Source organism: Labrus bergylta, chromosome 6 (genome assembly GCF_963930695.1).
Source record: "Labrus bergylta chromosome 6, fLabBer1.1, whole genome shotgun sequence".
Lineage (NCBI taxonomy): Eukaryota > Metazoa > Chordata > Actinopteri > Labriformes > Labridae > Labrus > Labrus bergylta.
In genome coordinates this window covers 7838074-7864142 of record NC_089200.1, presented here as the reverse complement: position 1 = coordinate 7864142, position 26069 = coordinate 7838074, and the positions used below count along the sequence as shown (strand labels likewise).

General features: G+C 40.8%; 2 protein-coding genes across 3 annotated transcripts in view; both read right to left on the bottom strand.

The window, feature by feature from the left end:
• Nucleotides 1-10150, bottom strand: pgm1 (phosphoglucomutase 1). The gene is made up of 11 exons (XM_020633762.3): nt 9800-10150; nt 7191-7353; nt 6648-6791; nt 6225-6350; nt 5886-6076; nt 4104-4258; nt 3873-3988; nt 3644-3779; nt 3095-3278; nt 2579-2713; nt 1-704 (listed from the first exon to the last, which is right to left on the bottom strand). Exons 1-11 carry the CDS (start codon nt 10043-10045, stop codon nt 615-617), a joined length of 1686 nt encoding a protein of 561 aa, XP_020489418.1. The 5' UTR covers nt 10046-10150; the 3' UTR covers nt 1-614.
• Nucleotides 10151-12828: 2678 nt separating this feature from the next.
• Nucleotides 12829-26069, bottom strand: part of efcab7 (EF-hand calcium binding domain 7) — a 14888-nt gene continuing 1647 nt past the window's right edge. The window contains exons 2-13 of one of the 2 annotated variants that reach the window (XM_029277313.2): nt 25797-26008; nt 25325-25411; nt 24696-24984; nt 22089-22210; nt 18271-18412; nt 17063-17172; nt 16794-16957; nt 15918-16051; nt 15652-15800; nt 14701-14910; nt 13958-14065; nt 12829-13394 (exon numbers count right to left, since the gene is read on the bottom strand). In XM_029277313.2, the coding sequence (XP_029133146.2) occupies nt 13314-13394; nt 13958-14065; nt 14701-14910; nt 15652-15800; nt 15918-16051; nt 16794-16957; nt 17063-17172; nt 18271-18412; nt 22089-22210; nt 24696-24984; nt 25325-25411; nt 25797-26008 (1808 nt within the window). In that variant the 3' untranslated portion in view covers nt 12829-13313. The remainder of the gene's footprint in view (nt 13395-13957; nt 14066-14700; nt 14911-15651; nt 15801-15917; nt 16052-16793; nt 16958-17062; nt 17173-18270; nt 18413-22088; nt 22211-24695; nt 24985-25324; nt 25412-25796; nt 26009-26069) is intronic. The other variant, XM_020633759.3, reaches the window with a different exon arrangement.

Below are 26069 nucleotides of genomic sequence, written 5' to 3'. Positions count from 1 at the left end.
TTTCCTTTATGTAGGGTTATTTTATTAACGCTGGATGTGTCGGTTCATGGTTGAGGTTTAGAGGCTACTTTGGTGGTTGTAGATAACAGACGGAAGGGGAAGGCACCAGGTCAGATAAGGGAAACGTAGGGGGGGGATGAGATTGCCCCCCAAATTGCTGATCTATGGCCAGTTTGGCAGTTTCTCCATTTAATGATATGTTTCAGAAACAGACCTGGACAATAACATATAGTTGAACATGGATACAGAAACTACACGAGGCACATTCTGTTCAAGCGTTCGAGTCCGCACATTGATTTTGCTTTTTTTTGCGTTTTCCTTTGAACACATGAATCAAATATGAGACTTCAAAGACAAACTTGTTGCTACTGCATAAAAAGCTACATATTTGTTTGAACATGTGACAGGGAAACAGTGTTCTCATACTTTAACACTAGATAATGGCAGTGGTTAACCTCTAATAGAGATGTGTTTCTTGTAGTCTGCCTTCCATGTTAGGTTTCAGTTTTTTGTCTAAAGGGCCAGGAACTGAAGCCAAGACAGAATTCAAGGGCAGCTTCACCCCCAGAGAGAGAGTGGGGGGAGGGGGGTGCGGAGGCAGTGTGGCAGAGGAATCATGTGATCACAGTGGGACCTGAGCGTCCAGTCCTCTCGTGGAGCTGGGAGACCTTCAGGGCGATGTCTACCAGAGGGGCCAGCATCACCTGCATTCAGAGACAAGGACTTAGGACTTCATGTACAGATCAAGCTGTTCTCATAATCCCTACAGGTGTTACACTTGGATCAGCACAAAGACAGAGAACAGTCAGCGATAGCCGTTTAAGTTCTGTGCATCATCATGTTTGTCCTGAATTTAACATAACTGTAAAACTTGAATTGCACATTTGCACACCTCCACTTTGCCCTTTAATAACTTGAATTTCCATTCTGGTATGGGCTCTTGACTGGTTTTATATTTTGCTGTGTTGTCTGATTTTTTTAAATGTGTTTTGGTTTATGTTTTATGGTGATGTTGTCCTTGTGTTTCTTGTCTACTGTGTGCTCCTGTTGCAACGCAAATTTCCCCTTGTGGGACAATAAAAAATCTGAATCTGAATCTGAAACAATTTGTTGGCCAGGCACAATAATTATTCAATGTATGCAGACATTGCTAAATTACTCAAATCTGCTAAGGAACTGTTTCCAACCACAGCATGAAGTTAATTAACCTTTACACTTCATGTGTTTGTTCAGATAATACCGATATATCAATCAAAACATGTTCTTGTGTTGGAGCTTTTGAGGTGCTGAAAGACAGATTTTGTTATCTTTGGACTTGGATGAAGAAGACTTTCTACCCCATTCACAGTCGTTTATGCTTCATGCTAAGCTAAATGGCTACTTATGGTAGCTTCAAATTTACCATACAGGCCTGAGAGTGGTATCGATCTTGTGTAACTCTTGAAAAGAAAGCAAATTAAGTGAACCGACTAAAATGCCTCCTGATTAAACTGTTGTTTTCTCATTTTCACTCACAAACTGATCAAAGCCCATCCTGCTACACCAAAGCTGCTGCTGGACAAGCTTAGCCTCTTCCACCGCAGCGTCCTCCTGAAGTCTTTGATTCAACCATGTAACAGGGTTTGACTTTAGCAACAAAATGTCAAATCTATGACGAAGAGTGTGGACTGACATGTCACTATTATTTGGGGAAAAAAAAAAGGTCATGCATTTAAGTGTCAGCTGGAACCAGTCTGAGTTTGACACAAACGTCAACTCCCTGAGCCCAACATGAGATCTTTAAGAATTCAATCATTTTTTTGTGGGTTTTTCTCAATTTTATAGATTACAGTACAAGACTGTATAAAAAAAAAGTGACCATATTTCACACATATGACATGAAATATCTGCTGGGAAGGCTTCCTCTTTCCTCAAATCCTGGCTACAAATCTAAAGTGAGCGCTCTCTGTGTGTAAATCAAACCAACCTAAATCCAGCCAACTGAACCATTAACCCAGCAGTCATATATCTGTCAAGTTAGGAGCATGAAGCAATGTGTTTCTGCTTATCTGTTCGTTCACTGAGTGTAAGCACTGAAGAAGAAAACAGGCTGAATCAGAACTTTAATTCACTCTTCTTTTTTTTTTTTTTTTAAAGATCTTGTCTCACTTTCTCGTTCGACATCACCTCCCTGTCTGCACCCGTCCAGTACGACTTTTATGAAGTGTCCTGTTGGAACTCACACAACTTTATTTCCCCCTGTGCTCTACTTCCCTCTGTCATACTGGCCCTGATAAGCTGCTATAACTCAAGACTTTGCCAAACATCTCCAATCTCCTCACATGTTGAACACAAGCTCCACCCTGCGAGATCTCGCCTCGCTGCAGGTGACGGATCATTCTGTGGCCCGTGTGACCTTTAAACGTTTGACCTCCACGAGGTGTCAGACGATATTAAAATCTTTAGTTTTCTGTCCCTTTTCTGAGATTGTTCATGCATGCAAATATCCTAAAGAAAACGGAGTGCGTTTGTTTTCCTATCTGATGACTTCATGTCTCTCTCACTAAACCTGGCTGTCTTAACTCCTTACGGTCCTGACCTGTGGGTCCTGGTAAATCTTCTGGGGGTCCTTCTCGTAGCTGTCTATGTAGAGCCTGACTGTTGCCCCCGCGCTGCCCGTACCGCTGAGACGGAAAATAATCCTAGAACCATCGGAGAAGATGATCCTCAAACCCTGACAGAGAGAGAGAGAGAGAGAGAGAGAGAGAGAGAGAGAGAGAGAGAGAGAGAGAGAGAGAGAGAGAGAGAGATTAGGATAAATAAACGTACATGGAGCAGGACATGTGTGGGGGGATTACAAATTCTGTGAACTGGATTCATTCATTTTTAGGACAAAAATACATTTTCTCTTTCTTATAACCCTTCAGATAAATCCACCAGTGCCCACATTTTTATGACTGCTGTTTGTGAGGTCGTCTCATCTTGAGGAGCTTTAAAACTTAAGCTTAAAAGGTTTGCAAGTCAAGTGAATAGACTACATGTAAAAGCAGAGCTGGAAAATCTGAGCGAAAAAACATTATTAAATCCTGGTGGGCTCTTCCTTGCAGACTCTCACCTGGTTTTTGGACACACTTCCATCCACGGGGTCCGTGTAGGCGAAGTTATCAGCGACAGCCACCTCGTACGTCTTATCCCCCGAGGAGAACTTCTTCCCTACGAAGGATGGGTCGAACATGGCCGTCTCCAGATCCTTGATCATCTTGTTGGCAGCATCGGAGTCCACCTCCTCGTAGTCGTACCTGGATGTGGAATTTAGACAGTGAAGTGAAATCTGGAGTCAAACTGGCAGAAGATACGATAGAGGGTTAAAGATAATGGCTTTACGTTAAATTTAAATTTGTGTGTCTTTGTGAATCTTTGTAAAGATCTTCCTTATTAAAGGGTTTTAACACAGCCGTTCAAAAACAGGCCTCCAGGATTCAGCATGCCGCAGTTCTCTAATTCACCACCAGATGGTGCCAGAGTACAACTTGAACAAACGACAGAAACATCCCAACAGCTGTTTCTACAATTGTTTCGTTCAAGAAAAAACAGTCCTGGGACCAACAGATACAAATCAAAATAGCTGAAAGACTCAGACACACATTTCAAAATGATTTGTGACCTTGTGAAGAAGTTCCTGCCGAACTTCTGCCAGTGGTCCTTCATGATCTCTTCCACGCTCTGTTTCCTGGTGGCTAAGATCGACAGCCACGCAAGCACCGCCCACAAACCGTCCTTCTCGCGGATATGATCTGAACCTGGTGTGTCGGCAGAGGACGAAAAGAGGGGATGAGTGTCAGAGCTTATAAAGAGGCTCTGCTCTCCTGTCTTTCAGTGTGACATTCACTCACCTGTGCCGAAGCTCTCCTCTCCACACAGTGACAGTTTGCCCGCATCCATCAGATTGCCGAAGAACTTCCAACCGGTCGGAGTCTCGTACAGCTGCATCTGAAGAGCTTTAGCCACACTGGAGGAGATTTACACACACACACACAATTAACCACTTGAGAAAAACATTCGACATCACCAGGAAAAGGAAAAATGGTGAGATACTCTAATTTGCCATGTGTTTTTTTTTTTACTTGTCCAGAGCTCCACTGGTGGGCATACTGCGGGCCAGTCCCTTCACACCAGTCTTCTGGAAGTAAGGGATGCTGGTGATGTTTGCAGCGATGACAGCCACAGAGTCTGAGGGGTTGACGAAAAAGCCCTTTTTACCCAGCACCATGTTCCGGTCCTGAAGAGACCGGGACACAACGAGGGTCACAAAACAGGGACAGCACACAGGAAATGTTGAATACTTTCCTCTTAGGGAGTTCATAGTTTTGAATTGGTAACGAGAAAGTTCACTACAAATGTACCGAAACTAAACCAGCACAGCTTCCTCTCATGAAGCCTTGATTATTATAAAGATTACTGTTACTACTATTATTAATTTAAACATGATAACTCATATTTTATATCCTTTCATCACTCCTGATTTTCTCTCCTCTTCTTTTTCTGTTCGCTTCTTTTGTTCTTCTTGTTTTGTGTTTGTTGCAAAGCACTTTAAATCAACTGTGTTGTGTTTAAAGTGCCTTATACATAAACTTGATTTGGTAATTTCACCACTAATACCCGACGTCCCTGACGCCCACAACCACCACCGTCCTCATTCATGCACGGCCTGCTCCGACCTCCACCTCAGCAGCAAGGAATTGTGGACGACAGGAACATGAGGAATAGAAAGGAGAAATCCTTCCTGCATCTTATCACATCTCCCCCTATTCCATTTTTCTAAACAATGAGTAAGGTCTTTAACCTGCTCTTTTGTAAAGCATCTAGAGAAAACACTTGGCGCTATACAAATAAAGATTGATTGATTGATTCTGAGGTGAATCTGTGTGAATCTCAGACATGTCTTGTGTATTTTAAAAGCACTACGGTGAACTGATGACAGCACATTTTCTCATCATATAACCGATCCCGTTATAAATCAAAATGAAGCTTTTTTTTCTGACGCGAGATGTGAGAAATATGTTTGGGAGGAAAACTAGAGTAACTCAGCTAATTTAAAACATTCACTGTTCTCATTAAATAACGTAATAAAGTCTAAACGACTTCATTTTAGTCACGTCCCGGGCACCCAGGTTGGTTTGTTAAACTGGTCAATTAGTGGAGCTTTAAATTTAAGACTTAATAAAAAAAAAAGGGGGTTTATTAGATTTATTTTATGAGAGCTGACATCATAGATTTGAGTCCAGTTCAAATACTCTCACTTCTCACCCGGGCCAGATTGCAGCTGAGCTCTGCCGTCCGCCTATTTCTGTGTTTTACAACCAATCTGATGTATCGTGATGATGTCATCAGGAAATGTGCATGATGACACAGAAGACGAACGCCTTAGCTTTCTATCGCAAAAAAAGATTCATCTTCTAGCTGCTGAAGTACGTATTTCAAATCAGTTTGAAAACGGAAAATGTGAAAAAAAATCTCCTTTGGGCATTTTTCAGTTATTTTAGATGATGTAATCAAAGAAAACAAAATGTGCAGACAAAGAAGAAGTAAAGTTTTTGGAGAAAAGAAAAAACCTAAAGGCTGCAGCTATCAGAGTTTTTATTTTAGATTAATTCAAACGAGAGCACGTGAAAAATAACGTGGGACTTCTGTTGGAAAGGACAACTGAAGACAGACAGGAAATGTTGGGAGGATAGAGGTGGGCTGAAACAAAGGGCCGAGGTCGGATTCGAACCCACAGCCCCTGCTACGAGGACTGTAGCCACTGTACGTGGGGCGCAAAACATAACGACTAGCGCTCCTCATGTGTTTGGTTTTTAAAGGTTTAAATCGTTTCCCAGAAGAAAAGAAAGTCAAACTTGACTTACACCATCACCGTCAAAAGCAGCTCCAAAGTCGTACTCTCCTCCTTTCATGGCGTTGACCAGATCGGCGGCGTACGTCAGATTGGGGTCAGGGTGGTGTCCTCCGAAGTCCTCCTTAGGGACACAGTTGACGGCAGAGTTTGCAGGAGAACCGAGTTCTTCACAGACGATCTTCTTCACATAGGGACCGACCACTGGAAAGAGAGGCGGCGGCCTTTAAAAAGTGTATTATATTTAAATGTAAAATACTGAGCAATCGTCTATTTTATTTTAAAAGAGGGACCTTGTTTCCACCCTCTGTATTTATTGGTCTTTGAAATCTTGTGCTGTTCTGTTTCCTACCTCCATGCATGGCGTCCAGGCGGACGTTGATGTGGTTGGCTCCGGAGAGAAGCTCCTTCAGCGCTGCAAAGTCAAAGATGCCCCTCAGCATCTCAGCGTAGGCCTCCACAGAGTCCACGATCTCCACTGAGACAAAGAAAAAAAAAAAAAAAGACGGGTCAAATCATAAAGCAGCAGATATAAAGATAAAGACATTGGCCAGATAGATTCACTTTCACAACACAGTAGGGATGTTTGACAGATTTCCCAAGTCGCAGATGATGTACAATCATTATCTCATCAGACAAGACGGACTAACATTTACCACCACGTTGCAGGTCACTTGTATTTATTTTTCCCAACAGACAAACAAGAAAATGAATCATACATAGAGTGTCTTTCTGGTGGGATCAGGACTCCCTCCTCTCCGTTGCACTACTTTACCTGTGAAAGGTTTGAAAGTTTCCACCTCAAAGGTCTGTTTTCCGATTTTGGAGAGATCAACCTTCAGCTCCGGGCAGATGTGATACTCCTGCAGGCCTTTGCTGACTTCATATATTTTGTTTGTGATTCCCTCTGGAGCAGGTCCTGGAGACGCAGAAGAAGGCTGGTGAGACATTATATATTTAACGGACAGATGTGATGAGTCGTAATTACAGATGTTGATGTGACAGAAACAGCCACAAGAGGGCAGAATAATCCAGATTTTGAAATCTAACTTTTGCTATCCAGGATCAGATTTTAGGTTGTACTTTTTTTTTTTGTAGATTTTTGGGAATGACCAAAACTGGGTTACCGAGCAACTCATACTGAGGTTTTAATGCAGATCAAAACCAAATCTGGATTACTTGACCTAATCTTATTTTGGAATCTTTCTTTTCTTTTCAAAAACTCATTTTCAAGATCTAATCCAAAATAATAATAATCCAAACAATCTCATCAGATTACTCTGAAACAAGTTGATATGTGACAGCCGTCTCGCCTCACCTCCACTGGAGATGTTGTACTTAATGCCAAAGTCTCCGTTGGGGCCTCCGGGGTTGTGGCTGGCTGTGAGGATGATGCCCCCCACCGCCTTTATCTTGCGGATCACACAGGAGACGGCTGGGGTGGACATGATGCCATCCTGACCAATCACCAGATTACCAATCTGCAACACACAAGGACCCATAGATTATTAAACACATACACATATGGACGAGTTATAAGGGGGGGGGGGGGGGGCTGCCGAGGGTGAGTGAGAAAAAGAAGCTTCCAGGGGGATGAGGCTGGTCGGACACTGACAGAGACACAGAGAAATCCCTGCCAGGAAACTGTGCCAACAAATGAGAATCATCCCACATTAACATAATGGTGGATGTTGAAGCACTCGAGAGGCATGGAGGATCGGGGTGACTGGAAACGTAGCTGCTGGAGATTGTCCGAGAACGACCAAATGGTGCACGTATGAAGAGAGCAAGCTGCATTTTTATACCACTACTTTGATTTGAGTTCACTCCCATTTGTTGTCATGAGTCACGATGACTAGAGAACAGTGCACAAAACATCACAGTAAACATGGCTGCCGTAAAGTGCAAGCTAAAATTGAAATATTAACACATTCTCCTGTTCAACACTTCAGTATCGCAGCGGAGGCCCGGACTCCAATGTTGTAAATCAGTGGTTCCCAAAGTGGGGGGTCGCGAGACACTGGGAGGAGGGAGGAGGGGGGTCGCGAGTTGCCTTCCAAAAGCAAATGCAAACTGGAAATGACTTGAAATGACATATTTTACTTTATTATTGTGAAATTACATACAAAACTGTTTTGTTTTCTTTTTTTTTTTATTGTTGTTCTCATGTCAGTGTTTAGGATAGGCCCATTAGTGCGTGCTGCTGTGTGCACCGTTATGCTTTCACCACTTCCAGGGACAGAGGGGGGTCCCCCCGGTCTCTTGCATCGTTATTTTGGGGGTCGCGGGATGAGAAGTTTAGGAACCCCTGTTGTAAATTACTAATTCTAAAGTTAAAAAAATTGGCAGACAAAACACTTATTCCATCCAGAAACACTCTCCATCATCAAAACATGTTGGATCTTCATCGAATCGATATCACTTATTTATGTTTATTTAGTTCTGATTGCCCCCGCCCCGCCCCCCTACATGATGTGTTTATTACTTCTCTGCTTATCATCTTAAACACACCTTACACATGCAGCTGTTTGTGTTGAGTAAACATCTAAACAGAAGTGCTGCACACGGTGTCTTCACTTCGCTTTATTTCATAACATCAACCACTTGTGGAGAAACGGAAAGGAAAAGTTGAACAACATAAGGAAACTGGCATGTGCACAGTGTTGCCCTGCAGCAGCAAGACAAAGACAAGGGCACAGATAGGTCACTCAGTCTGGATAAGAAGGTACAGATAAAAAATAAATAAATAAATAAACATATGATAGTAATATGTTTTGGAGATGAAATAAAACGCAATGGTACTCTATGTACTGTTCATTCATTTCTGACATATGCAGGGCAACGTGACGGGCTGCACGTAGCACGTCACGCCCCCCCTGAGAGAGAGAGAGAGAGAGAGAGAGAGAGAGAGAGAGAGCAGCCAGTGGCATCTCACCAGTGCACATCTTATTCTGAAACAACACACAAACTAATAGTCTGCAGTGCTTACTTTTACAGCGAACCTGTTTTTCTATTTTGAATGATTGTGCAAGTATGAAGTCTTCTTGTTATCTCTCAGGAGGAAGCACGGAAGTTGTCGATGCATGTAGCGTTAAATGTCAAAGGTTTGTTACCCATTTAGACTCCGAGCACAGTATCCAAAATATCACCGCAGACAAGTGCAGTTCAACCTGGGTGGTTACATTTTTAAACATGTAGTGACGAGTCTATTATCTGCAGACATCATGATTTACTGGACCTCTCCTTTTGGGGCTGACAAAGTGGCTTAGCAAGCCAACAAAACATTGTTCAAAGTAGTGTTCAAAAAATGTTAAGAAAACCCTTTAAAAGCAAGACTTTTAATCTTCAACTTCATTGAATTCCTTTTGCTGATAAAATGCAGAGGTGGAGATTGTTATGTTTAATCATGCGTTTACGTGATGTCAGAAAAATCGGAAAGATGAGCATCCCATTCTGAAAAGTTCACCAGAAAGGTTCCCTCGGGTTGGATTAACAACTCCAAAAGTGGGGGGGGGGGGGGGGGGGAGTTATTTTAACAGAGGTGTCGAGTTGTCAGAATTTACCGTCATGTAACCCAAAACATAAACAAAAAGTAATCGTTACCTTGACGGTTAAAAACATCGCATTGATTGACGTATGGCAAACTACAGTTTTGGCTTGTTTATCCATTTAAATGTGGTATAATGTATCTGTTATTTGTCCACATGGAGACACCTATTAAAAATATAACTGATGTCTTCTGTCGTCTGCATTGTTTTCTAAATCATCAATCAAGTTAAAGAGCAACTTGAGAAGGTTGAAACTCCGAGCATCCGAGTGGTACGTGAATGCAGCGTTAGCTATCTAACCTAGCTAGCCTTGGAGCCTCAATAAGGGGAGGGGGAGCACACACACACACAGAAACCACTTTTTGCCTTTCAAACTGACCCCGTTGGCAGCAGCAATCTGGACGATGAGCTGAATGGCGTCTTTCATGAAGAACCTGCCGTCTCCTCCCACCACCACGGTGGCAGCCTGGCGCTCTGCGGGCTCGATGACAGACAGGGTGCTCTGGATGAAGTTCTCCGCATAGTGCTGGTTCTGTTGAAACACCGTCACCCTCTTTCTCAGACCGCTCGTCCCCGGCTTCTGGTCCGTGTACGGCTTGGTCTTCACTGTTGTTATTTTCACCATTTTTTCGACACCCAAAGTGAGCACCTAATGGTCACCAGTGTGTGTGTGTGTGTGTGTGTGGTCCGCAGTCTGCAGCAGCAGCAGCAGCAAGCAAGCGAGGCGACTGCAGTGTCAAAGCAGAGAGCACGTACACGCCGGGCCACGCCCCCCACCCTGCTAGCCCCGCCTCCTCGGGTTAAAGGGCCATGCAGGACTGTTTGCTGTTTCGTATGAAAAGTTTGGTGCATGAATGAATGACCAAACTTTTACCACTTTCACTGAGGGGGCCAAACTGGGGGCCATTTGTTTTGTCAGAGGGGAATATTAAACCCAGGTGAAAAAATAGACAAAGATGATCGCTTTAAAAATATATATATATATATTATGCCAAATAATAGCGCACATCATAAAATACAACAGCATAAAATATTATGATTTATGTTTGTTTTAGTAACAGTATTTAATACTAGATTGTGAGTCCGGTTGTTGAGTCAAATACTAGGGGGGCTCTTCCTTTTGGAGGGGTGGCCACAAGGGGGGGGGGACCAAGGTCAGTGTTAGTTGGCCCCTGTCTAAAACCGCCCATGTGACCGAATGACTGAATTATTTAGTAGAATGGTAAACTGAAGGAAATACTTACAACCTGATCACCAGCAACTCCACACCATCTTTATTGAATCGATTGTTGTGAACTTTCCCGAACTGTAAGAAGCTGTTTGGCGCGCCAGTGGACTAGCGGGTAGTTTTTTGTGCACCACACGTTCAGAGGCTGTAGTCCTCTGAGTGTGTAGCCCAGGTTCAAAATCGATCTATGGCTCCTTTCCCCCCTCTCTCGCTCTCTCTCTCTCCCAGATGTCCAAACCTATCCACTGTCCTGTCTCTCAAATAAAGGCGTAAAAAAGCCCCAAAATAAATCTTATCTGAATGTTCTTGAAGTGGGTAAACCTAGAGTCTGTTTGGTTCATTTATCTTGAACTGACTGCTCATTGTGATTATTTGTTGCGTTACTCAGTTCACTATTGTGTTGAAATGGTGTCTATAAGAATACTGAATAATGAAATGTAAGAATACTTAAATGGGTGCCAAGTTGCTAAGTGTTCAAATTGAAACAAAGTGTGCCAAAAGTTCTGAAAGATATCCCGCTTCACATTTATTCATGTCTGAACAGACTTTAGAACCTTTGAGGTCAAGTCCATGACACGAAGAGGTCAATGACTGCAAGGCTGGTTCAAACGTTTTTACGCCAACAAGACAATCTGATTGGAGACTAAATAAATACTCATATCAGTAAGTAGTCTGCAATTCATACATCACAAAGTCAACCTGAAAAACATTCAAAGAAAACTATATTTCAAGACAACATTACTCAAGTGAAAGGGTTTGAGTTTGCAAGGTGAACGTTGTGAAATCTTCCACTTCAGGTCTGTTTTTTTTTTGCCTGTTACATCACAGTGTGTTTGTTCATCTTAAGCAGAACAAAGTTTAACGTCAGCCCTGCCATCAGGGAAGTACGGGGCGTGTTTATGTGAGGAGGTTAACTCTTCAGAAAGGAAATATATAGTGAAGTGTAGTGCCACATTTTCACGCATTTAATTCAATACCATTCAAATGCTTGTGTAGCACTTTTCTAGTCTTCTGACTACTCAAAACGCCTTTACACTGCATGTGACATCTACACATTCACATCTGCTGTACCATCTCTGAAGAAAGGCATCAAAAGCCCCAAAATAAACCTTCCAAATTGCATTAAATATGCACTGAAAATACTGTCAGTTTACCATATAGCACAAGTTAAATCTACATTTACTGACTATGATGCTGCAGTATTTTCATTTTATCAAACATTTATTTCATTTTTTGAAACCAAAGTCAGTGGATAATTAGTTTTACAGATTGAATCTTTCTTTGAAAACCTATTGCATACATCTTTTAGAATACAGCCCTGGAGGTGGGACTTGCCCTGAGTAGTTAAGTGTTACTAAAACTCTGATTTTGGAAAGGAAGAGCGGACAGGAGCTCAGGACAGTAAATACATCTCACATGCCATGTGACCTTTACTGAGCGGGCTCTACTGTTTCAGCAGAGAAAGTCAAAGGGCAAATAATGGCCTGAGGGATATAAATAGCAGGTCTCGCCTGGAAAGGCCAAGGGCAAATAAAGTTTAGACCTGAGTGCAATGCAAAGGAATGCATTTCAACGCCAGAACAAAATCCCCAGAGAAACCGACTGTATTAACAGTATGGAGAGTGGTGACCAGTAACTGCACATAGACAGACATGATTTAGTTGTTTTTTGATTTGTTTGTTTATAGTTTCATATTTAATTATATACTTCTATAGTTCATTGAGAGTATGTGTGAGCACCTGTCCAATAAATCTGATTCTGATTTCATGCAGGCTGAAAAAGGCTGTAAGTAAGAAAAAACAAGATACAAAAAGGTTTTTTTTCAACATAAAGAGATAATAATAATTAATTCATTTAACAGTTGAAATGTGTACTTGTTAAAACAGGCTAAGATTAGATGAGAAAATAAATATTTCTTGAGATGTCAATGTAGCAAATCTCTATTTTTAAACAGCATTTAAACTGCTTTATTGAGATCTGCCTACATTTACCAATCAGCAGGACAGTAATAAAAATAAAAAAACACATTCACAAGCACAAACATTTTAAGCAAGAAAACTGTCTTTGTTCTGAGGAGGGCTGAAAGTCATCTTGGTGTCCCATGATTCAAACAGTTAGAAATCTACTGTGGTGACTTTCCAGTGAAGGATCCAAACCATGTAAGATGCTTAAACTTATAGTAAACGTGTTAAAAGAAACTTTATTCAAATGAAAGACAGAAGTATTAAGATATTTAATTTGGTTGAACATCGCAGTTTTAGACATATGAGTAGACTATAAAACGTACTGTCCAGGCATTAACAGTGACAATAGCCTTCAGTAACAGGATAAATATGAATATATTTTATTGTTTTTTGTTGAAGGAATTTTGAGGTGTCACATTTACAAAGGCACGAAAGCAGCAACAACAAAAATCAGATGTTCTTCATACCATTCTCTACTTCTTTCATCTGAGCCTGGGGCAGAGGGTTTAATCTCCAGGTGTGACAGTCTGACAAATGAAGCTTTAATAAACTAATAAATAAACTGTGCGTCTGTCACTGTTATCATGTCTCGTAAAAATAACTGAGTCCAACAATCACAACTATTTTTTATAGTCCAAATGGACTTAGAACTATTGCTGTTCATCTTGAATCCTTTTTAAAGCCCGTCGTTGATGTTACTCTTACGTGCAGGGTAATATGCTCTCCATACAGTTGTACGTCCAATCCTGTTTATCGTTGATGGGAAGAACATGTTGGCACACCTAAAGGACAAAACACACACCTTCTTATTGACATCCAAACCAGTGGGGAATGTTTTTTTTTTTTTTAAAGAAAGTGTATTCTGGTATGCTCAAGTACTGTTCTGAAGTACAAATTCAAATAAAAGCTCATCACAATTGAAGGCCTTGTCCCTTTAACTAGCCTGGTGTTGCTGCACATTTTGACAAATTAAGGCAGATCTCAATTGTGCACTTAGCGTTTATAAATCCAGAGACGGGCTGTCTATCAAAGCAAAATCAAATGAGTGTTCTGCAATTTAATTAGTTTATTCATATCCTAACTTTGTTCAGAGTGAAATATTCTGTCTGGTGTAAATTAATAGTTCTGTCGTCATCTTTGCTGTGAACGAGTTTTGTTTGAAAATAATTACATTCCTGTCTCATATTGATGTTTGTCCCAAAAGAAGGCAGGGTCATTTCATAGACTGAAGTAAATAAAAGCCCAGGCTTCTAGAAGTTTTACAGTATTTCTGTTGTATGCAGCGTGTTTGTGTAACTTTAATACAGGGGCAATACTCTTAATTAATCATAGGGAGACCTCGTACCATCTTAGTCCTGGCTGGCACCTCCACAGCAAACACACTCATGCCTCTGCTGCTGCAGCAGTTCCTGCTCTGCTCGTTGTTCACATGGACGGTCACTTTCTGGTTGTTCTGCAACACAAACGGTTTCCACAGGTCACGATAAACTTTGGAAGACTGAGCAGAAGCTGTGTGCAAAAGCTCAACTAACAAACCAAGAAAATAAACAAACAAATCCTGTTGATAAAAAAGTGAAAACTCTACCTACTATTATTTGTTCTAATTCAATATTAAAAAATATGAATAAACAGATCAAATTGTGCCACTAAGAATACAAACAGCATTGTGTGTACCAAACTGTTTCTTGGTTCGGAGTCACTTTAAGCTCTTTGGTTAATGGATATGTAAACAAGACAATACTACACATCACTCATGAACCTTAAAACCTGATGATAGCATTGTAGTTGACTTTTAAAGTAAAAGGTATGTAAGTACTTTTCTTTTTTTTAAACAGTCAACTCAACAGTCTCATGAAGCTTCACACTGTTGTGAATTTCCCCCTGTACTTTGTCCTTTGCAGCACCAGGACATACTTGTTGAGTTCTTCCTGTTGCTATGAGAGTCAATACCATCTCTGAATATCAATTCAAAACACACTGAACCAGGAACACTCACAACTTTATTTTGCAGAACTAAGTCCCTGTTTTGAGTTTAGGATATCCTCAGTCAGTCAGATAATCAATCCAACAACACAATAATGTTTAAACCTTGTTGGCTATGACGGAGGAGAACCTGTGTTCTCCTCTGTAGGTGTAGATGAAGACGCTGTCTTGGCCCCTCAGTGCTTTGGCCCCGATCCTGGCTGTGATGGACTTCAGGAGGGCCTGGTTCAGAAGCTTGGGCCCCGAGTCCAAACTGAGCGGCTGGATGGCGGGCTGAGTGCCTTCACAGTGTACTTCTATCTGGAACGGACACGCCTGACAGAGAGGGAAGAAGAGAACTTAACTTAGGCGTATGGTTCAAGGCTGTAAGTGCTGGTATCAGAATCAAAACATTTACACACAGTTGCATTAGAATCGACCGATAAAAAGCTCAGCAGGTATCATCTGGAAGATATGGATCTATCGCTGATATATTGTATTGGTGTTTAAGCTTTCCAACATGTGCTGACGTAAATCTTTTTAAAACAGGACGCTTTAAGCAGAAAACAACAATCAGGGTGATTTAGAAATAGTTTCTTGTTAAGCAGAGCGTATTCTAGCTCCATAGTTTAAAACACTCAGAACATTAGAGCATCACAGCTGAGTGGACACCAACCTACACAAGAACGTATTGGAAATGTGTAATTTTGTTAAATATTTATGTGTTTTAGAAAGCAGCCTTCAGACTACCTTAGCGAACAATATTTTGGTACTTAAATTAAATTTAAAAAAAAGGGTTATTTTCATTTTGGTTAAAAAAATGTACTACATCAGCCACCATATCAACGACTGATCTTTATTTTCTTCATGAAAATTGGTAATGACGTCAGCCTTAAAAATCCAACACTGGTCAGATTCAGATACACATTCAGACGACTTGATCCCAAAAAAATGGATTTCAGTTTCACAGCTTGTTTAATATTATTTTTTTAAAGAAACCAAGACAAGGCATGGCTGGTGGCGCGAAGAGAGAAGAATTTAGGTGAGAGAAGAGTAAAATTTAAAGTGTTAAAGTACCTCTTCTAGCTCCAACATTCGGTTGTAGCCCATGGCCTCCAGGGTGACCCACAGGTCTGCAGGGTCTCCGTCTTTCTCCGTGGCCTCCATCAGGTTCAGCTCCAGGAAGCCCTGCCTGGTCAGCTGGTTCTTTATCATATCAAAGTTCTCTGAACACCAAAACAACAACTAGTAAGAGCCATACACCTCTCTCTTACATTATATTTTTACATCAGGGTTACAAAAACAAACATTGTGTGTATCAGCACAATGATGAGTGTGATCACCTTTGCAGACAGCCCAGGCATCTTTGTCACATTTCTCTCCACTGGTTCTCATCTCGAAGAAATTGTACTCCTCCAGACTGAGCAAACAGTTCCCATCCGTGTCAATCACTTCAAAGATGTCAGACAGCACCTCCCTGTGGCACAAAGAGGGAAACACAGGAAGATGTCACACACTGGATTTTAAAAGCTGCTGAAGCCTCACATTTTAAAATGACGTTGACTGGTTAGTGGCCAATCAGAGGGTCAGGAGTTCAGATCTTTAACATGGAAATGGGACACCATGTTTAAAGTCCTATTTGTCATATTTAATACACAGAACATGTCTCTCAGTTTTAGATCAGCGCACGCACAAAGTTAAAAAAGAACAAAGAATAGCATTTATTTATTTTGAAATGCTTGTGATGCTAATGATCAAGTTACATCTCTCTTTTCATCGACTGTTGTGAAGACAATGGCTTCTTTTCCTGCACCGTGTTCTGTCTCGCACCCCTCAGTTTGAAAGCATTATGGGTACTTTCTTAGTCCACTCTGTTAGTCTGCCTCTGAATTGAAATGTTTGGGGGACTGTTTGGAGATTTAGCTGACAGCTTAACCTCCATGGACTAAAGAAACAGGAAGTAGATCACTCAACAGAGAGGTCAAGTGGAAGGGCTCGGTGGGAAAATTGTGATGATGGCTCAACCAGAAAAGCTCAATTTCATTCATCCCGCTGAATTTTCAATCTTGTATTAATTCAATCATCCACTTAATGGCTGGGTCCACAGAAATAAATCACAGACCAGATTTGGTCTATTATATTAGCCAGCAAGTTGGTGACATTAAATAAACACTTGAGTGTGTTTTAATGCTACTTCACACATAAACACACACACCAACCTGAGCTCCCTGGTGAGATCTAGTTCCCCAGTATCCGTCCTGTAGATGAGCTCCACGGGTTTATTCGGGAGGTTCTTTGTAGTTCTTTTCTTCAGTTTGCAGCCACTAGTGAAGGGCAGCAGGTAATAAGTCCCAGCATTCAACTCTCCTCTCCAAATATATTTCTGTAGAATAAAAAAAAAAAAGCGAAGTGAAACAGAACTCTCAAACTCAGCATCATGTGGACTGATAAGAAATCCACACTGAATGTAATGTTACATCAAACCCACCTCTCTGTCTTTGGACTCAGTGAAGCACACTAGAGTTGAATCCTCTTTGGTTTCACCGGCTGACGTGACGAACAGGGCCGTGTCCACTGTCATCCACGGAGAGGGCTTGTCTGCAGAATAACACAAGATGTCAGGCTTTAGTATTTAACATAACATTTTCCAGGAGCTGGAGGACATTGAACTAGGCCTGCTGTCACTGCGACCTGACCACAAATAGGCCAAAGAAAATAAATGTATGAATGGATTTAAAATGTCAAAAAAAAAATACAAAAACTTCGATATCATAAATAGTACAAAGATTTTATTCAAACTCAGCTAAATGAAAATACATCTATGGAAAAACAAAGCTGCACAAGCGGTTTTTAAATTGTATCTTTGTATTTACAAAAGCACAAACGACATATGAGAGCGAGTTTACATCTTCTGCATGCATGGACGCTGAGGTTGTCAATATTTTCAATACCTGGTTACTCTTCGATACCACGTGTTTTAAAACAATATAATCTCTATTTTTCTAATGGTCCACAGGATTAACAAAGCTTTAAAAAAAAGAATAATATCTTCAGTCATTTTATAAACTAAAAGCTGCCACAAACGAATGAGAGATAGAGAGAGCGAGAGAAAGAGAGAGAGAGAGAGTACTGTCTTCTTTGTATTAATATGATGGCAGCATGTTGGTACAGAAACATTGTTAACATATTTGTGCAGAGTAGATAGTGAGCAGGAGTTTTCCTGCAATTTGTGGTAATTTAAAACAAGAACACTGAGTGACCAGGACTTGTGCTTTTGTTGCAGAGTTAGCAAAGCTGGTATTGATGCTGTTTAATTTTTACAGGAATCGTATCAAAGTTTAAAATTCTGGTATTCACCATGTAAAACACAGAGCAGAGTCTAAAGAAAGTCAAAGTATTTTGCCCATGAGCTGACTAAAAACGACTTGAAAGCGGTGCAGCTTTGCCGCAGGCAACAAAAGTCAGTTAAGGAAGCCGTCCAGAAAGAAATTTCAGGAGTGGACTTCTATTAGATAAATTATGGTAATCCAAAGTCCAAATCCAGAACCCAGAACCCTTGAGAAAACTGTTTAAGCACAATCTTTTTCGACCATCATTTCTGACCTCCCTCATCAGATGAGCAAGCAAAATACAATCATCTTTAAGGTACATTGTGATGATATTTTGCTTATGTGAAATATAAAAGAGTGGGAGTACCAGGCCTGTGGCTGAGGCTGAGTGGTTGGATGGTCAGGTAGACGTTGGTGGTCTGCGGGATGTGGAGCTGGTACTGCAGAGAGCTGATACTCCCATCATCCTCCACGAAGAAACAGCCCTTCACTGAACTCTGATGCCACTCCTGGAAAAGAAAATCACATTTTTTAACTAAACAACAGTCGCAGAACATTCACATAAACTAAGTGAGTGTGGCTCATAAAGCAGAAGAGTGATGACACTCAAACTTTATCACTCGTTTGCTATTTGAAGTGCTTTGAAATGTGTCCTGTTATATTTTGTTATGTTTCGTTTCGGTTTAGATCCCGACACTAACAAACAACTCTGCTGCTCGACAACAAAATGCATTTATTCGTTCAACACAAACCAAACCTAATTTGCACTTCCTGTTTAAAGAGGGATTGATCATGTGACAGGAGAAGTATATTTAGGCATAAAAAAAAGTGAATTAAGCAGTCAATCACAAGAGGAAGGTTGCTCACTTGATTAACAGAAACCGTCGTTGTGATAATTACCGCTCCAACCTTCAAGGGGCATATTCTTGATTATTTATGTGATTGCTTTTAAACACTTGTAGTACTCGTGCTGATCCACAGGAGGGCAGCAGTGCTACACAATGTTTCTGGGGAAGTAGATCTCTCCTAGGACCTGATGTGGCAAATTGGAGTCCATTTAACTTTGATAAATACAGCCTTTTCAATCTTGGGCCAGCGGTCATTCAAAACTATCAAGAGGCTACTTTGGAGATATTTATGAATCCTAATATTTCTCTCATTTTGAAATCCTGTTGTTCCTCCGTCTGGCAGCACAGCTGAAATGAGGTAATAATTGGAAATTGAACAGGAACATCAAAACAAGGAAGTTTTCCTTCCGCTCACCGGAGACACATAAAATGAAAACACAGTTGGTGTGGACACACAGTAAGAGGACGCGGAGGGCCCAGCAGGTCTGGAATAGGCTATATATCTTTTTAGTGGACAAATAAATCAGCAAGTTAAACAAAGAAAGTGCCATAAAGACGGAGCATGTCACTCCTTTTGAGAAAAGCCATTTTCTCCAAGTATTTATCTTGGGCTGTGTGAGAGGCATAAAAGATCAAACCATAACACTTCAGTGGTTTGTCCAGACAATATTAAATGAGGGAAATTGCCATGGGCACCGGCCCTCTGCTTAAAGACATCAGAATTAATGCCCCCGCAGAGAGAGGGTCAGCCTGCAGACTAATACAGCCGCTGTCACCGGCTCTGACCACGGGTCTGATTTACTGCGACGCAGAGGCTCGACCGCCACCAACACAATCACACACACACATTAATGACTGACCTTCACCTTTTTCTATGGTTCTTATTAGAATTGTAAAAAGTAAAACCCTTAAATACAGGATAAGGCTGTGACGACACCTCGCGATGCAAATAAACATTCATACAAATGAGGGACAATTCAAATCAATAGCATAAAAAAAGATATATTGGGATACTCTATTTCGTTACCAGCGGAAATAAAAACAACATAAACATCAAATTATTGATAACAAAGGCTGGGAAGCAGATTAAAACAAAAACAAAAATAAACTCACCTACACTAGTGCAAGAGCCACAGAGGTCACTTTTTTAGGCTGATGCTAAACGAGGTAGAGCCCGTCGTCAGGACCAGACTTCTCAAATATTTTAAGATGGGTCCTTACAGTGTCTTCTAAAAGCTTTCTGCTTCAATGCCAGGAACACATGCTGATCAGATACAGATTTATTTTGTCTATTTATTTATTTTTGTAAACATGACTCTGACAGCAATACAGCTGGAGGGAGTCACGCTTCTCACTCATTGTAGACAGTCATGACTCAGAGAGACATTTACAGAGGATACACTTGATTTCTGTTGTATTTATTTATGGGTAAAATGTCATATAAAAAAAAAACATATAAATCTTGCTTTTTTCAGAGAATTGAAATCGAAGAAACATCTTCATAAATTGACCACAATCTCTTTCCAAAACACAAATTAGAAAAATCAATATTGTGAGAGAATTCATGAATATCAGCATCATAGATAGGTATCAAATTGTTAGTTGGGTGTATCGTTACCTCCCTAACACGGACTATTCCTTACACGTTCTGTTTGTATTCTTGCAGACATATCTGCAGAATTCACACGGCTGCAGAAACACAAACTGCCCTCCACCTCCAAATGATCCGCCTGCAGCCAGTATAGAGGGCAGAACTTCCCCTCAGAGGTAATCTCTGGACACACATTCTGTTACCTCGATGATTTCTCGCCCCTTTCCAATCTCAACCCACTGCTCGGGTCCCACGAGACGGAGCGGGAGGCTGTTGTTTTTATTTATTTATTTTCTTGCTGAAAAGAAAACCAGCTGAGGTTAAGCCAAAAAGAGTGAAAACAAAGAGCGTGGAATCGATACAGCCTATAACTATCCACCCTGGGCTGAATTTGGCCATCAGGAACACTGGCTAACAGGGAGACTCGAAGCCTGGTCTACAGGAAGTCTCTGACTGGAGCCCACACACTGAGACTTCCAGCAGTTAATCTTTCAGGTTCAAAGAAACTGTGCAGACTGGATTGAGCAGTTTATATAACTCGGCTGTTGTTATTTTCCTGTTTTGCATAAGGAAGTTTAAATACCTGTTTTTTATACATAACACCAATTCCAGAAACTACACGTCAGTAAAAGCTGATAATGAGAAATCCTTCCATATTTGAGTGATTAAAAAAGCACATTATTAATACTTTGAAGCAGATACAGGCTATACTACTAACCATGTTTGGAAGTCTCATTCGCATTGTTGGACGATCTGGCTCAGCACAAAAAGGAATCGTGCTCTTAAACAAGCTCAGCGGGTAGAAACAAGCTATGCTAACTAGCTAGCTAGCAGCAGCCCCTCCTGATGATCTCCGTTTGTTAAAGGCTGTTGAAGATACACAGATTTCTAACCGTTTTTTAAAAAAAAACCTTTTTAGTTAGCATAGATTTTAATTATAAACACAAACAGCCCTAAAATGTATATCGATGAAACAATGCATGCTGACATTTTTCTAGCTTTGATTTCACGCTAAACTTGCAGCGCACTGTTCTTCTTTGTCGCTCTGTACAAGTGGCAGCAATTCAGTCATTATTTCTGGGTGGGCTGCTGCTTCTAAGAAGAAGAAGAAGAAGAAGAGAGTGTCTCTAAAATGAAGATATGGTGATATAGATGGTTTCCAAAGTAATTTTTGTGATAAATTCATAAATTATCTCTCAAACTCTTATCTGTCTGAGAGAATGAGGCCGTTAGCAATCAATTAAGTGGTAGAAAATCGAGAAGATCATCCCTGACTTTACTGAGAAACTCTGCAGAGAGGGCAGCCGGGGTGGCAAAAAGCAGCATGAGAACATTGAAGCAGTTTCTGAGTAAGCACTTAAATTTGGTCTAGAACAAAATAGAGTGAAATATTGTGAATTAAGAAATAACATGGCTAAAAAGCGTAATGTAGATTTTGAAATTTGTCCAAGAGACAAAGATCACCATCCCCCCCCCCCCCCCCCCCTTCAGAAACTTCAGAGTTTCTTGTTGAAGAAAAAACCAAAACATGATCTGGCTCAAGCGTTCCACATGTCGGGATTTTCTGTTTTATCTCACTGTAAATGGAATATATTTGTGATTAAGAGTATTGATGGACATTTCTGGGAGCCTTTGATGGGCATTGCATTCAATTTCAAATAATTGAAAAGATAATAGGCTGATTCAGCGCTATAAAATGATCATTTACTGCAGCTCTGAAGTCATTATGACTCCACACAAGGTTACCTGTAAGCCTGAGGGCTCTTGGACTTTGCCAGCCTTAGCGCTGCTGGTTGTCAGCGTGGTCGGATTGGACAGGGACGACCGTCTGCTGCGAGCCGAAGAAGGACGAGATGACGATCGGCTGTCTTCAGACAAAACGAAAATAAAAAAACGGGAATGAATAATGGCAAACACTCGCACACACAAAACATCCAAAACTATTAGAAATGAATCAAGTCACAACATTGCTGCAAGAGCAAAAGGAAAGCTCTGACAAATGAAGTTCAACCCTCCCCTCTTTCAAACAGTAAACACACTTTGAAAGAGAGAGATGAGGCGCACAACATCATTAACAAAGTCATCTGTCTTCTCAGAAGTCCGTCTCAAAGTTCACGTGAACACGACTACTTAGGGTTCTGGGGACACGTGAGCTCAGGATCAACCCCCTTCTAATTAATTACAGAGGTGTTTTAAATCACAAATGACATGAAGGCATCCTCTCAGACCCATTATATGGCGCCACTTCTTTTCCTTGAACACTAATTGAAGGCAGAAAATATCAATTCACTAATGAGAGCGTCTGATTGTTTCCAAGCACAGGAAATTGAGCTTTGGAAGAATTGTTGGAGGCTTCCTAGCAAATTGCTGCAGCAGAAGAATAAATAGTTCAACTGTCACGTTATCATGAGGGATCTGATTTGGATACAAATCAGATCCCTATTTTAATCTAGATGCCGGAGGTGGAGCTGTTGTGTGGTTGAGGACAAAGAAGCACTGAAAAGAAGCTTTTTTTTTATTTGGAGTTTAAATAAAAAGGGGGTGTTGTTTTGACATAAGTGGTTTCCTGATGCTGGAAAACTGCACAAATTGAGCTAAATAGATTTATTATCCAAGAGAAAACATGAGCATTCATAAATTTTTCTAATTGCTTAGCCATGCACGCTTGACATGAAACATTTGTAAATCTGTATCTCTTTTTTTTTTCACCAAAACTTCTCGTGTCCAATACAGTTAAAGCTTTATTTTATTGGTAGTAATAGATTATTCTTGTAGGACCAAATGAGAAGTCAAACATGTTTTTTAGGGCCAAGAAGAACCCATTCACGGTGTGCCATCACGCTGCATCCCGTGTCATAGCTTTGTTAAAGTGCAGTGTTTATAAATCAATACGTGGGAGAGGCACAATAATGTGATAATCCCGACAACTGTGTGGGAGCTCATTTGTTTTTGCAGTGGTGGTCGACTGGGCCCTCCCCTCAAACCACTGCGTAATCCCTCATCATCTCCCCAGTGAGAAGTGGAGGAATCCTCTGAATCAATAACATGAACATGGACTGACCACTTAAATCAACCCCATCTATCTTCTCACTGCGGACCTGTCCCCACCTTGCTCATCCAGGAGCTTCCTTCTTCTTTTTCTTGATTTTAAAGTGAAAAATCTCAGTTTTTTCTTTTTTTACACCCACCTTCAACTGGCTGAGCAGAGAGATAACTGTACGGATCAATATGTTTTGTTGCGGACAGGTGAAGCTGGACTGGCTATCAGCTTGTGTTTGTTTAAGCTTTAAAAATGTGTTTTTTGGCAGGACCGCAAACTTCATAGCCACGGTTATACGGCAGTGTTTTGTTTTTTTTCCAGTGTGGATGGAGCTTTTGTCAATCTCATAATGGCAGAACTGATTGGCTAAATCAAAACGATTTACAGTCTCCTCCCTGCAAACAGGCTGCCCTAGTTGTTTGCCTATTATGATGTATGGCCTGTCCTAATGAGGTGATTTGTCAGTGGGGGAGTGAAAAATAGATCAATAACAGAGCTATTATTTATTCATCATAACTAATCGGTGAGGCGTACTGGGGCAAGCCGTGTGTACAAGTGTGAAACTATGAACTTGTAAATTCTGCCGTACAAATTGCATTTATGCTCAGGAGTCATAGACCAGGGAGATGTGATGGTGCATTAACATGCTCCACTGATGCTCCCGTATTCAGACTTTGGGCAACATGTTGATAATTGTTTTTGGCTTTATGTGATTTTGTCCCGGATTTGTTGCTGCACCAGTACTCTGCCTAATTAAAGATCCCTTTACCTGTCCAGTTATTGAACATTTTCTTAACTGGATCCATATAACTGGACAACAACTGACAGATGCAACCTAACACGATTTAAAAATGACATTTAGTGCAAATAATCAATATGCAATACAAGAAATGATCGTAAAAACTTCCATCAAATCAACATTTACCCTTTGACACTGTTTTTCTGAGTAACATGATGTCGGGTTGTTAAGCCTCATTTCTAGACACGTTCCCAGTTGTAGTTCTGCATAGTACATGTGAATGTTCCTAATCAGGAACTAATCTTTCCTGTTATTCAGACATCACATGAAGGCAGCTTTAGCATTTTCATGGAAAAAATTAATTCTTCTTCACAAATGTTTTCATCATGGGGTCACTAAGAATAACTCTAAATGTTGATCCGATCTGTGGGCATGTCATTCAGACTTCTGAGATCATAATTTAATCGGACATTGAGGACATCTTGTCAGGACATTGAAGTGATCAGAAATATGTGTTTGTTCTCTGATTTATGTGAAAGTGTTTTGAACGGTATGAAACAACACAAAAACACACCTTTCTTGTTTACTACTCCCTCGGTTGTCACAGCACATGTTGTACCTTTCTTGAGTGTTGTGTCTGAGTCGGCTCTGGGAGTTTCTGGTGGCTGAGGGAGGGTCGCTGCTGCTGCTGCTGCTGCTGCTGCTGCTGCTGATCCTGATGTCGCCGCTGATGACACGGAGCTCTTCGGAGGGCTGTATGACTGACTGCCAAAGTTCTGTCTCTTCAGCTTGGCGTTAGTCTCTAGCCTCTCCAAAGCAGCTGTCTGACACTGCTCTACTGTAGACACAAGCAATCTGCAGAACTGACAGCAACAGTAGACCAGTGGTAAGGGGGGTGATGCATCAGGATGACAGTAAGAAAAAAAAAACAATTTCTTCTTCTTGTGTTTTCCATTCTTCTGTGTTTTATGGGAATTCAGTTCAACTTAACAAACAAAAGTTATGAATTAACAAGACATGAGAAAAGTGTATTCATTCCTAACTGTGGTGTAAGAGCCCCCTTTTCTGAGGTTCAGCTACTCCATACCATGAAATATTTTGATAACTAACAAGCAAAGATAAGACACATCCAATGAAAATACACTTTTTACAGGCGTAATGGGTTCTGAAGTAAAATAATTCACAAAGTGAATCTAAACTCACTTCTGCATAGTCCAGTTTGCCGTCTTTGTTGATGTCAGCTAATGAGAAAATGGCGTTCACCTCTTCAGGGGTCATATTCTCTCCACTCTGGAAAATTCAACAAGTACGTTTAAAAGTAAAAAAAAAAAAAAAAAAAATATAGAGATATTTCATCGTCCTCTTTCATTTCCTCTTTTTAAATGGTTTACGTGGTCAATGGAATTACATTGTCTGAATATATAACTGCTTTCTTTGTGTGAACATTGTCTAAAGCATCGTCACATTTTGTATGTACCATTTAACAAGTGATGAGTGCATTCAATCCTGTGCAAATGTTTAATTTCAAAGCCTTTAGCGGCCAATATAATTGACGTTCATATGGCGCAACAACCCTCAAGTTCTCTCTAAAATATTTTCAAAGACGGCCATAATTTACACATTTATCCACACTGATTTGTGTAGCTTTGTCCAGTTAAAAAAACAGGTGACTCACAGTGGTAAGAGTCGCCTCAAGTTCTTTGTGTGAGATGTAGCCATCACGGTTCACATCCATCTTTTTGAAGGCTTTCATCAGCTCCGTTTCCTCCGTCTTCCTCTCACACCTAAGGATCTCACAGAAGTCATCAAAGTTGAGTTTGGATGTCCTCGGGGTCCAGTATTTATTCAGAGTTACACGGGATGGATTTCTGCCGGCCTGCTGGAGAGCTGAAGAAGATGAGCAGGTAAGATTATAATCTAACAGTTTGTTGTGACATACAGTCTATTT

Bases quoted from the DNA above. Each gene is read 5' to 3' on its own strand.
- pgm1 (XM_020633762.3), bottom strand. From the start codon at position 10,045: ATGGTGAAAATAACAACAGTGAAGACCAAGCCGTACACGGACCAGAAG. The intron at 6,351-6,647 runs GTAAAGTAGTGC...TCTTTGTCTCAG, and splicing joins AACTTTCAAACCTTTCACAG to TGGAGATCGTGGACTCTGTG. The intron at 3,279-3,643 runs GTCACAAATCAT...TTCCACATCCAG, and splicing joins GGCAGGAACTTCTTCACAAG to GTACGACTACGAGGAGGTGG.